General features: G+C 49.0%; 3 protein-coding genes across 3 annotated transcripts; 1 reads left to right on the top strand and 2 right to left on the bottom strand.

Annotated features, from left to right (window-relative positions):
• Positions 1-3323: 3323 nt before the first annotated feature.
• CGCS363_v011355 (uncharacterized protein) lies at positions 3324-3833 on the bottom strand (the record flags this gene model as incomplete). The annotated part of the gene is made up of 1 exon (XM_036643204.1): positions 3324-3833. One exon carries the CDS (start codon positions 3831-3833, stop codon positions 3324-3326), a length of 510 nt encoding a protein of 169 aa, XP_036491547.1.
• Positions 3834-5192: 1359 nt separating this feature from the next.
• Positions 5193-6387, top strand: CGCS363_v011354 (Neutral protease 2-like protein; the record flags this gene model as incomplete). The annotated part of the gene is made up of 2 exons (XM_036643203.1): positions 5193-5430; positions 5507-6387. The coding sequence occupies 2 exons, from the start codon at positions 5193-5195 to the stop codon at positions 6385-6387; spliced, it is 1119 nt and encodes a 372-aa protein (XP_036491364.1).
• Positions 6388-7128: 741 nt separating this feature from the next.
• Positions 7129-9415, bottom strand: Lama2 (Laminin subunit alpha-2; the record flags this gene model as incomplete). Its single annotated transcript, XM_036643202.1, has 3 exons — positions 7129-8247; positions 8300-8483; positions 8535-9415. The coding sequence occupies 3 exons, from the start codon at positions 9413-9415 to the stop codon at positions 7129-7131; spliced, it is 2184 nt and encodes a 727-aa protein (XP_036491363.1).
• Between the last annotated feature and the right edge of the window lie 652 nt (positions 9416-10067).

Raw genomic sequence — 10067 nt, 5'->3', positions numbered from 1 at the left:
GCGGCGTTCTTTGGGGGATACTCCACGAACCCATTTCGTTCTTTTTTCAACTGATTCGTGATAGAGCTCATGTTTGAGTCTCCTTTTTGCGAGTGACCCGAAGTCGAAAGGTGCTCCTCGTCAGTTGTAGGGATGGAACATGATGGGCAGTCCCCATCATCATGTAAGTGCGGATTCCGTGACGACATATTCCTTTACTCTTGGGCTCTGAAACTTGTTATCCGAGGGAAGGCAGTTGGGCTTCAACCTTTGAGTTTCTTTTGCAGAAGATGTCGGCTTGCTCAGAGGACTTGAAGGCTGCGTGTGGGAATTGGGCATAAAATAAGCCACCCTTCGTGAAATACAGTTCAAGTTGGATGCTTTGATGAATCTCGGCGAATATTCCAGCCTCATTGCTAACTCCACAAACTCTACATCTCGATGGAGGACTCAAGGGCATGCTCATGATGAGCGGTGTCAGATGGTCGACACTGCGCGGCTCCTGCCCCTTCAGCATTGTCCTGCGCCTTCCTATACGTATTCAAGAAAATCATCCCACGATATTCAAAAGAGGAGGAGAAGTCTCCTATGCATTGCGTCGTGTGGAACATATCCTGGTTGAGTTCGCTTGCATCGAGGTTTTCACCATCTCATAACGACAGTTTTACAGAACTCAATGCCATGAGAATGCGAAGAAGCCATTGGCTTGATGCTCTACCAAACACTTCGTCCAGCTTTCTTTATATGCGCGCCTGGGATTGAGGCATCTCTTCTCCTCCAGCGCCGGTGGTTGCCCACGCGCAAGGCATGTCTTCGGCTCCAACGAAGACGTACCAGAATTGATTCTTTCCGAGAATTTGTCTGGCTGTTAACGAGGTAGAGATCATGCCATGTAAGTTTTGACTGAAGTTGGCGGCCGCTCTCTGTCTTTGGTTGGGACTCGCGGGCGTGGGTCTATCGTCTTCGCCTCCGGGTGTATTCCAAGCGCATACTCGATGCTGGGGAGACACCAATGAGTTTCTCCTTACTCTTGACGAGCTTTGGAATCCCCCTCAATAGATAGTGACGAGATTCTCATGACGATTGCCTTGAGTAGCCTGTTTCTATCTGAGGCAACAATGGGCAGCATTGGCTTGTCTACCGTCAAACTGAGGAAGCTCGGCTTTTATGTTCAAATTCAGGTCAATTATTTCTTGCTTGATACCATAGTAAGTGCTGAGAAGAGATCTGCTACTCTGCCACTTGCGGACACCTCATATCGATGGTGGTGATTGCACTACATCGATGTAAATGATCCCAAACACCCACACAGCATCTCAACAAGAGAGATAATTGCCAGTCGTAATCTCTAAAAAGTTTACACAAGCTTGAATCTTGTTTCGGTGCAAGCTTTCTGAAGTAAGAATAGCGTGGTCGCTGTTGTGGGGTTGTATAGTCACACTATGAACCTCTGCTTTCTCCGAATTACTCATGTATGGTGTACTGTAGCTCTTTCAGACGAAAGAGATGTCTATGATTGTCCCATTTTGAATCCCAGGATTGCATTTGGTAAGCTCCTCGTGATTCGTGGTGATCGCCGTTCGCTGACCGGACCAGTGAGCCTTGTGTGGCGGCGCCAGACCCATTCGACTACATTTGAGGGTGGTGATCCATTTGTGTGAGGAAGAAACAGGGATCTCATTTTACCCAACATCTTTTATAAGCTTTCCGAGCGATTTAAACGATGTTGAAGCCTCGATTGATGCGCTGCGACAGTGGCGGTTGAGACGCTGCGTCGTGGAAGAAGGCCCGAGACTTGAAGCCCAACGGGCATAGAAGCGATATATAGTATATAAGCTCAGATAGCTTTGTGATTGTACAAAACCCAAGCAATAGCGGCTTCGGCCGCGTCGATGCCTTTGGGTGGTAACTAGTCAGGTAGTGCAGTATCTTTCCAACGAGCCATGAGTTGCCAAGAGTGGTTGCCTTGAACTATTTCGTGAAGCGGGCAGCTTTCATTTTGTTTCGTCATTTTGAGTGGATTCACCGTAGTCAATGTAGACAACAGGTGAAACTAGAGTATTAGACAGATAATCCGTGTCACAATTCGTACATTCCGGAAACTATGGTCACTTTCACAACGTCACGTTTAGCAGGATTATGCGAAACCATCTTCGGAAGAACTTTGCTCTCTCTCTGACGGGAGATGGTTCGAATTCCCAGGCGATGGACCTGTTAACTGACTCTCTACTATTTCTCATCGTTGTTTGCGATTTATTCACTACATACGAGCAGACTGTTCATCATATTCAAAGAAATGTACCAATACTTACCAGCTGAGATCGGGACTGAAGTATCTCTTTAAGTCATTTGCATGTTTTCCTCTAAACAAAGTACATCAAGCTCAACCCATCAGCCTTCACCGTAGTCAAATTGTTGAACTCGATTCTGGTTTCTGTGACCCTAGGGAGCTTTTATAGCTGTTCACATGAATATGTTTCGGAATACATCAGAGTCTTGTTTCGGGATATGGACTGTCTTTAGGGGAGTTTCATGCAGACGTGATGACGCTAAAGCCGTCAACGGTCAACCACTAGCATGGTGTCTAAGTTGGACAAGTACCAGTCTTGACTTTACGTACAAAGCCCAGGGATATTTCTTACTTAATCATTTCAATGAAGAGAAGCAATGTGTTAAAAAACAAATGGCTGTGCTATTTAACTCAAACTGACGAAGTTCCAAAAATCTAGTTCCAGTCCGGCGTTCTTCACCACCTCCTCAGCTTGACTCATGACAAACCCGCGAGACAAGAAGTAGGTATAGCTCTTTTTCGCCATTCCCCTGCATGGTATCGGTTCTGTTGAAGCTCGCAGGCTATAGAGATTTGCAATATCCCGTTCGCCATTATCATTCAGCTTCTTCGAGAGTATCGTGAGGCGCTGCTGCCTTGCGGATCAGGATCCTCAACACGGAAAGCTCTGCATGAGCGAAAAAAACACCTTCCACGCCAGGAGATAGGACACGGGACAATCGGGGACGCAGAAAAGAAAAACCAAACTCTGCTTTGGGAAAAGTTCAACGTTCTCCATGACACCTTTCCTTGGTAGCTAAAAGCATGACACTGAGCATTGTCCCCGACTAGATCTTCCATACTAGGTGTACTATGGAAGTTCATCTACTGAGGAGCTTCTGGGAACTAACCTGGAATTTGAGATAACTTTTCAAACCTGGACTTGAGCTCGACAGGCGCAAGTCACAACAAGCCTCAATCTTGATAAAAGTAACACGGTGAAAACACAAACGGACAAAATGGAAGTTGGTCAATCAACTTTATTGAGCGAACTGCAGTTCGGAAATCGAGTCCGCTACTGACCGACCTCCACAGCCTCAGTCTTCCAATCCCCTGTCAACGAACCACCAGCGCCAGCACCAACAGACTGCAGCTTCTCCGGCTGCTGCAACAATTCTTTCGTAGTCAGTCCGGGCCAAACGGCCATCCACCTCCCTGTCATCAGTACTTTCGCGTGGCCTGCCTTCCACACATCTTTTGAAACCCTCGGCTCGCGTAGCTCGATGACATTGCTTACACTCTCACCAGGAAGCAACGTTACTAGGGACTCGGCATTTGGTGGCATCTTGCGGGTAAGTCTGACGGCGTCGATGTGGATAGGCTCTGACGCCCCGGCGGGCGTGATAGACACTAGACCCAAGCCAAGAGCGGCCTCATCAAGGGGAGAACTCCACTTCAGAATCGTCACGGGAGTGTCAGGACTAGTGTTCTTGACTGACACTGAGACGCTGGGGGCTTTCGAGGCGACGGTCTGGGAGAGGCTCAGATGCAGATCGGGAAAGGACGACGACTCGGAGTCGACCATCGTGGGCGTTGGTTGGGCCGAGAAGAAGTATAGAGAAATGACAATGAAAGCGCCTATAGCTAAGGCGGTTGGGAGCGATAAACGTCCACGGCTGCGCTGCTGGGCGATCATGTGTAATAGCTCTGTCCGTGTCTGGCTGGTAACAGACTGGTCTGATGCGAATGCTTTTTCTGCGGTTGAATGTTGAGTGAGTTGAGCGGCAAGATTTGTGACGGACCTTCTGGGGGCCCCTTCAACTCTAAGACTGGATATATGCAGGTAGATGAGAAAGGCAAGTTGCCGTTGTAAGGCTAAGAAGGAAATGTTGCCATTGAAAGCGGGAAAAGTTGCCGTTACAAGAAGGCCGTCGTATTGTTCACTCTCGCTTTACGAATCTTCAAGGGGCTGCAACTCCTTAATGATGTGTTTGTGGTTCGTTGTTGAGTAACTGACAGGCTGAGGAATACGAGAAATCCATATATGAGAGGCGCAACTTGAGGCAACTGAGCAAGCGGCAAGTTTAAGCGACGTTTGTAGAATATTAAAACTTGCGACACGTGCGGGGCAAGCTTGTGCTAATTCTTGATGAGGCCAGTTCATTTCAAAGAGACCAGTCTAGAATCTTTCGCCTTGCCATGCCTCGCTAAAGGGTAAGTCGGTAACCCCTTGAATCAACTTCTCACTTGTGCCAAGTCGGCCAAGAAAGCCAAGACATTTTCTGATTGGTGGTGCACGGCTGTGAAAACAAACAGCGAATTAGAAGACAGAATTTAAATCAACACACGGCTTCAATAACTTATTACAAACCAGGCAACTCCCCCACCATCAATCGTTGTGATCGACAATTCAGAACAACCATAATCTTCCGTGGAGAGGGGCCGGGACCAACTTGTGACTGTGCTATTCAATCCTCCAATATGCTTACTAGTCAGTGTTGGCCAAAGTGCCGCCTCTCTGGAATTCAAAGGCACAGACAATTGTGATTCGACCCCTGTTCCCAGATCGCTGTCCATCAGCCTCAGTTGCTCCCGACGAACGTGTCGGAAAAGTTGCTGTCTTCAAGCCCCATCCCAAAATTGCTCGTTTTCAGTGGCGGAAAAAAGCATCTACACCTTGAGATTTCATTCTCCACGATACGACTCATGTTTCGGTCCAGGCTGAATGCAGCCTCCCACAGCGGGGCCGGCGGGTTGCTCCTTCACGAGGATGTGAAGTAATAAAGTCGTGCTCTTCCGCTGACGAAGGGAGCATATTCTAGTCACAATTCAACAGCTGAGCTGCTACCGACCAAGTCCGGAAGATAATTCATTCATCCGCTCATTCATTCATTCATTTATTCATTCGTTCTTACGTTCGTTTCTTCCACATCCCTTAGCCAAAATGAAGGCCGCCACTGTTGTTTCCTGCCTTGCAGCCCTTGCTAATGGCGCTGCTATCAACCTTGCTCGCCGAGACGCAAGCCCTCTTGATGTCAAGATTGAGCAGGTCGGCAACAGCGAACTGAAGGCCACCATCACCAACACCGGTAGCAGCCCTCTGCGAGTTCTCAAGACCGGTTCTATTCTCGACGACACTCCCGTCGAGAGGGCTCAATTCACGACCGCCTCTACTGAAGGTGGTAAGTACTAGATTTTGTTATGGCGCTTTTCATATAAGTTGGTTGCTAGGATGGTCCTCTCTAATGAATCCAACAGTCAACAGAGTTGCTTTCAACGGCATCCGCGTCTATGTCCGCGACACGAACCTCCCCGACTCTGCCTTTAAGACAATTGGTGCTGGTGAGAAGGTCGAAGTCCAGTGGGATCCCGCCAAGGTACACGACCTGAGTACCGGCGGCGAGTTCAACGTTTCGAGCGTCGGATCTCTCCGTTACGCCAAGGAGGGAAGCAACGACATTGCCGGCCAGATTGTCTACGATTCGGGCGTCCTCACCGCCAAGGTCGATGGAGTAAAGGCTGCTGAGGTGCACGCCGCGTTCCACCAGAGCCTGGCTGCTAAGCGCGCCAACGTCCAGAACGACTGCACCGGAAGCAAGAAGACGGCCGTTATCAAGGGCCTTGCCGAGGGCCAGAAGCTTGCCGCCGCTGCGCAGACGGCCGCCAAGGCAGGTACCCGCGTGGAGCAGTACTTCCGTTCGAAGTCGTCGGGCACCAAGGCTGCTGATGTCCTTGGCAAGGTCGCCGACTATCTCGGCAGCTCGACTGCGGATGCCAAGATGTACTGCTCCGATGTTGGCAACTTCTGCGCCAACGCTGCTGCTTACGCTCAGGCAAGTCACCTTGAACTTTTCTTCCTTAATGGCGCGAATACTAACAAGCTTTCTCAGCCCGGCCTCGACGGCTATATTGTCCTTTGCGAGAACTCTTTCGAGGTCCCTGTTTCTGGCGCCGGTTGCCGCGGCATGGACCTGGCTTACCTCATGATCCACGAGGCTACTCACTTGTCTGAAATCGGCGCCACTGACGATGTTTGCTACGGATACGAGGGCTGCGTCGACACCATCAGCGCGTCTCAGTCGCTCAACAACGCTGACACGTTTGCCATGTACGCTAGCGGTATCAAGAACAGCTGCTAAATGGGCGAGGGATTACCTGTCGTCAGCATGTTTTAACAAATTTCTTTGTATATCTAGCGAGTACTTGACGTATCTCTTACATAAATTGACTTGGCCTTGAAGGCCATCTGACTTCAGCACATCAGAGGCACTTCGTGAACCTAATTTTACAGTTGCAACCAAAACAAATTTCATATAGAGTGAATGTATTTTGTATTCACCTTTCAACTAGCGTCGTGATTGATAAAGATCAGGATAAAGGTTATGATAAGTGACAAATTCCCAGCCTAGAATTCAAGTATTCCTTTTGACAATGATTTCATTCCATCATCAATGAGCGAGTATCTTTGCGCAAGGTATTTCTATTATGCATAGATAATGTAGATAAAGTCAAGAGATAAATGTCAGAGTGTGGCCATAGCAAATAAGCCCATCGGACTTTAAACATAGGTAGCAACGGTAGAGGGTGTAACTTCGTCTCACGCGATACTGCAGAAACAGACGCAACCAAAGAGAATATGAGTGATCCAGTCATGATCACACGGAGAGATCTTACTTTACTATCAAACTTTGGCAACGACGGCCAAAAAGACTTGCGCGAAATTAGTTGTGTATTAGTGCTTATGGGACTATGATCCCGGAGCCGCAAATGCTCAATTAGAAACAGTGTTTAGGGAGCGTGTTGTGAGACGATACAATCCAATTGCGCGGCCGTGCGACAAGAAAACCCAACACAAAAGAAACCTAGGCAGAGCCTCATCTTCAGGCCGCTACAGGACCTCTGTTCCTTCTTCTTTGGTTTGCTTCGAACGCGACTCTCTCGTTATAGTCTTTGTCGTCTTGGGCGAGGTGGTCGTCATATTCCTTCTTGGTGTCGGTATAGTCCTTCTTGGTCTTCTCGTATAACGCGTTCTTCTTGCCATCATCCTCTTCATGCTTCTTGCGATAGTCGGCCTCCTCTTCTTCACGTTTCTTGCGATAATTCGCATCCTCCTCTTCATGTTTCTTGCGATAATTCGCATCCTCTTCTTCATGTTTCTTACGATAATCCGCCTCGTCCTCCTGGCGTTTCTTATCCTCTTTCTCGTGATCTTGCTCCTCCTTTTCCTTGAGTCTGATAAGTTTGACTGCATCATCTCTCTCCCTTCGCATCAAATCTTTCGCGTGGAGTGCATCCTGGTACTCCTTCCAAGCTGAGGCGGCCTCTCGTTCAGCGCCCTCCAGAGCCAAAGTCTTTTTCGCAAGGTCAGATCGAGCTTGGTCTCTCTCCTCTTCTGCCTTCTTGAGAGCCAGGTTCTTTGAGTCTCTGTCTAACTCTGTAGTCTGCAGAACGTCTGCAGCACGACTGAGTTGACTCTGGAGGTCCGAAAGTTTCTGGTTAAGACTATCCTTCTCCAAGGCGAGTTGGCTGTTCTGAGCTCTCAGTCTCCTAAGCTCTTCCTCTGAGTGAGCCTGTTGAGCTTCAAGGGCACGATTCTTAGCTTCCAGCTCTCCCTTTTGCTTCTTTTCCGCAGCAAGAAGAGCTTCGGTAGCCGAAAGCTCAGATCTGGCGGTGCCGAGTTTGACCTGGAGGTCGGAGGCTCTGGCGTGGAGATCACTAAGTTGCTTCTCCAGTTTGTTGATGAGATGGTGATCCTTGACGTCATGGGCCTTTCCTTGCTTGATTATCTGCGCGATCTCCTTTTGTAGCTCCACTTCTCTGTCACGGGCCGCTTTCACAGCGTCTTTGAGACTCTGCTCCAACGTGTTAATCTTGCTTTCTCCCTCAGCAACTTTGCCTTCCAATGTTTTAACGTGCTCTTTGAGGTCCCTGATCTTTCCCTTGGCAGTGTCAAGGCGTTGCTCGCGCAGGTGGAACTCGGCGTCCATAGTGTTGAACGACTACGGCAAGTTAGCATATCTAGGCTTCGCCCAGTGACACATCGCCACATACCTCCTCAGCGTATTTGGCCAGATATCCGGCTTGGTTAATGAAAGCAGCCGTGTGCGTCAATGTTTCGAATAGAGTGCTAGGGAATGGCATCGGCGTGAGAATGTGAGGAAGCGAAGGCTGAGGCTGAGGGACCCTGAACTCGGTCTCAGCCTTGTTTGGGGTGGACTCCGGCGGGTTGAAGTTGCTGAATCAAAGTTGTCAGTATTGCGCATTCATGAGAACTGGCGAACCTTACTGGGAGTGGCGATCTATCATAGCAGCGAGGGCAAAGTCGCCGAGGTCCTTGGCGGAACTCTCTTGAGGTGATTTCATGCGAACAAAAAGTTTGCTGGTTTGCCGGTTGAAAGTGCAATCCAGGTCGTAGTATGAACTGTATGTAAACCTGACAATGTCGTCGTTCTCGGTCTGAATCTTCTGGTATTCGCAATGGAGAGAAGGATCTTTGGCTTTCCCAGCATAGCTCTTCGTCCATTGCCAAAGAGAAACTATGGGTCTACCTTCGCCGAAACCCTCAGGGGCAATGAAAGTTGCCATCTCGTTTTTGGCGAAGGTAGACCAGTTGATCTTGCCAGTCCAGACGCGGATCGTATCGTTTGCCTTACCACCGTGGGAATGGGTTCCCCAGATCCGCTCAAGAGTCGTCGAGGTCTTCGAAGATCCAGTACCAGACATGGTGACGTCGATTTTCTCGTAGATTTGCTTGCTGGTGATCTTCCACGAGAACTTGGGATGCTCTAGAGTGAAGACATCATCTCCGTTGTCGTTCTTGGAAACCTTGTCGATGAAGATGGTCTGGAACCAGTTGGCCTTCGGGACCCCAAATTCGTCGTGTGTCCACTGAAAGAAGACGTAGGCAGTGTCGCCGGTGCGAACAGGACCATTGGGCAAGATGACGATAAACGTCTCGTCTTCGGCCACCGCAGTACCCTTCCAGTTAAGCTTGCCCAAATAGACGTACATCCTGGTGGGCTTTGAGGTTGAAGCGGAGAGATTCTTTGCGGCCGGACCGTTCTGCGGTTTGGAAGGAGCCAAAGAAGGATGTGGAAGATGATTTCTGAGTATCTTGAAGGGGATGAATGGGATGGAGATGATCTTGAACGCGAAGTCGACGAGCATTTTATGTGTAGGAGTTAATCGCAGCGTGGGTGTTTTCTGATGATACTTGGCTCAATCAGTTTGCCGGTTTCCGATCTTATACTGCAGGGTTGTGGCGTTCATTGACAGGAACTCGTTAGCAGCGTGAGTTCTGGTTCAGCTTTCCACATTTTGGCTTGCCAGGAGGAGCTGATCATATGAGATAAGATTTTGTTTTTCATTTTGCCTCGAGACATGCGTGTCCTGTCTAGTTTGATTCAGCCCAAGCACGTTGTGTAGCTGAAGTTGCCGGAGCTGAAGTGCGAAGTTTCCTTATCCGGCAAGATACGATTCAGTTTTGTGAAAACGTCAATGCCACTCACAAGCCACATTCTTCCCCGTGATATATTTCAATACGGTGAAAACCGAAAACATGTCTAGCTTTTCGATCCGCGGGGCAGCATCAGTTGATGCTTCCTGTCTGGGTAGACCTCAGCTGCAGAAAGACTCAGACAGTGGGAATTGATTCTCACTCATCTCGCGGTTCCCTACCAATCAGAATCTGAAGTTCGGAATGGGTCTAAGAATGAAGCTATTATGGCGGTTCTAGCCGACGGGCGCCGTTCTCGCGTCACCTAGCCCAAGAATGCTTGCAGGAAGAACCCAGAGCAATGGTTGTCTCACTTCCGCGTTG

Source organism: Colletotrichum siamense (genome assembly GCF_013390195.1).
Source record: "Colletotrichum siamense strain Cg363 chromosome Unknown KSG_Cg363_contig07, whole genome shotgun sequence".
NCBI lineage: Eukaryota > Fungi > Ascomycota > Sordariomycetes > Glomerellales > Glomerellaceae > Colletotrichum > Colletotrichum siamense.
Note: the sequence above shows the minus strand (reverse complement) of the source record. Positions and strands in the feature narration are given on the sequence as shown.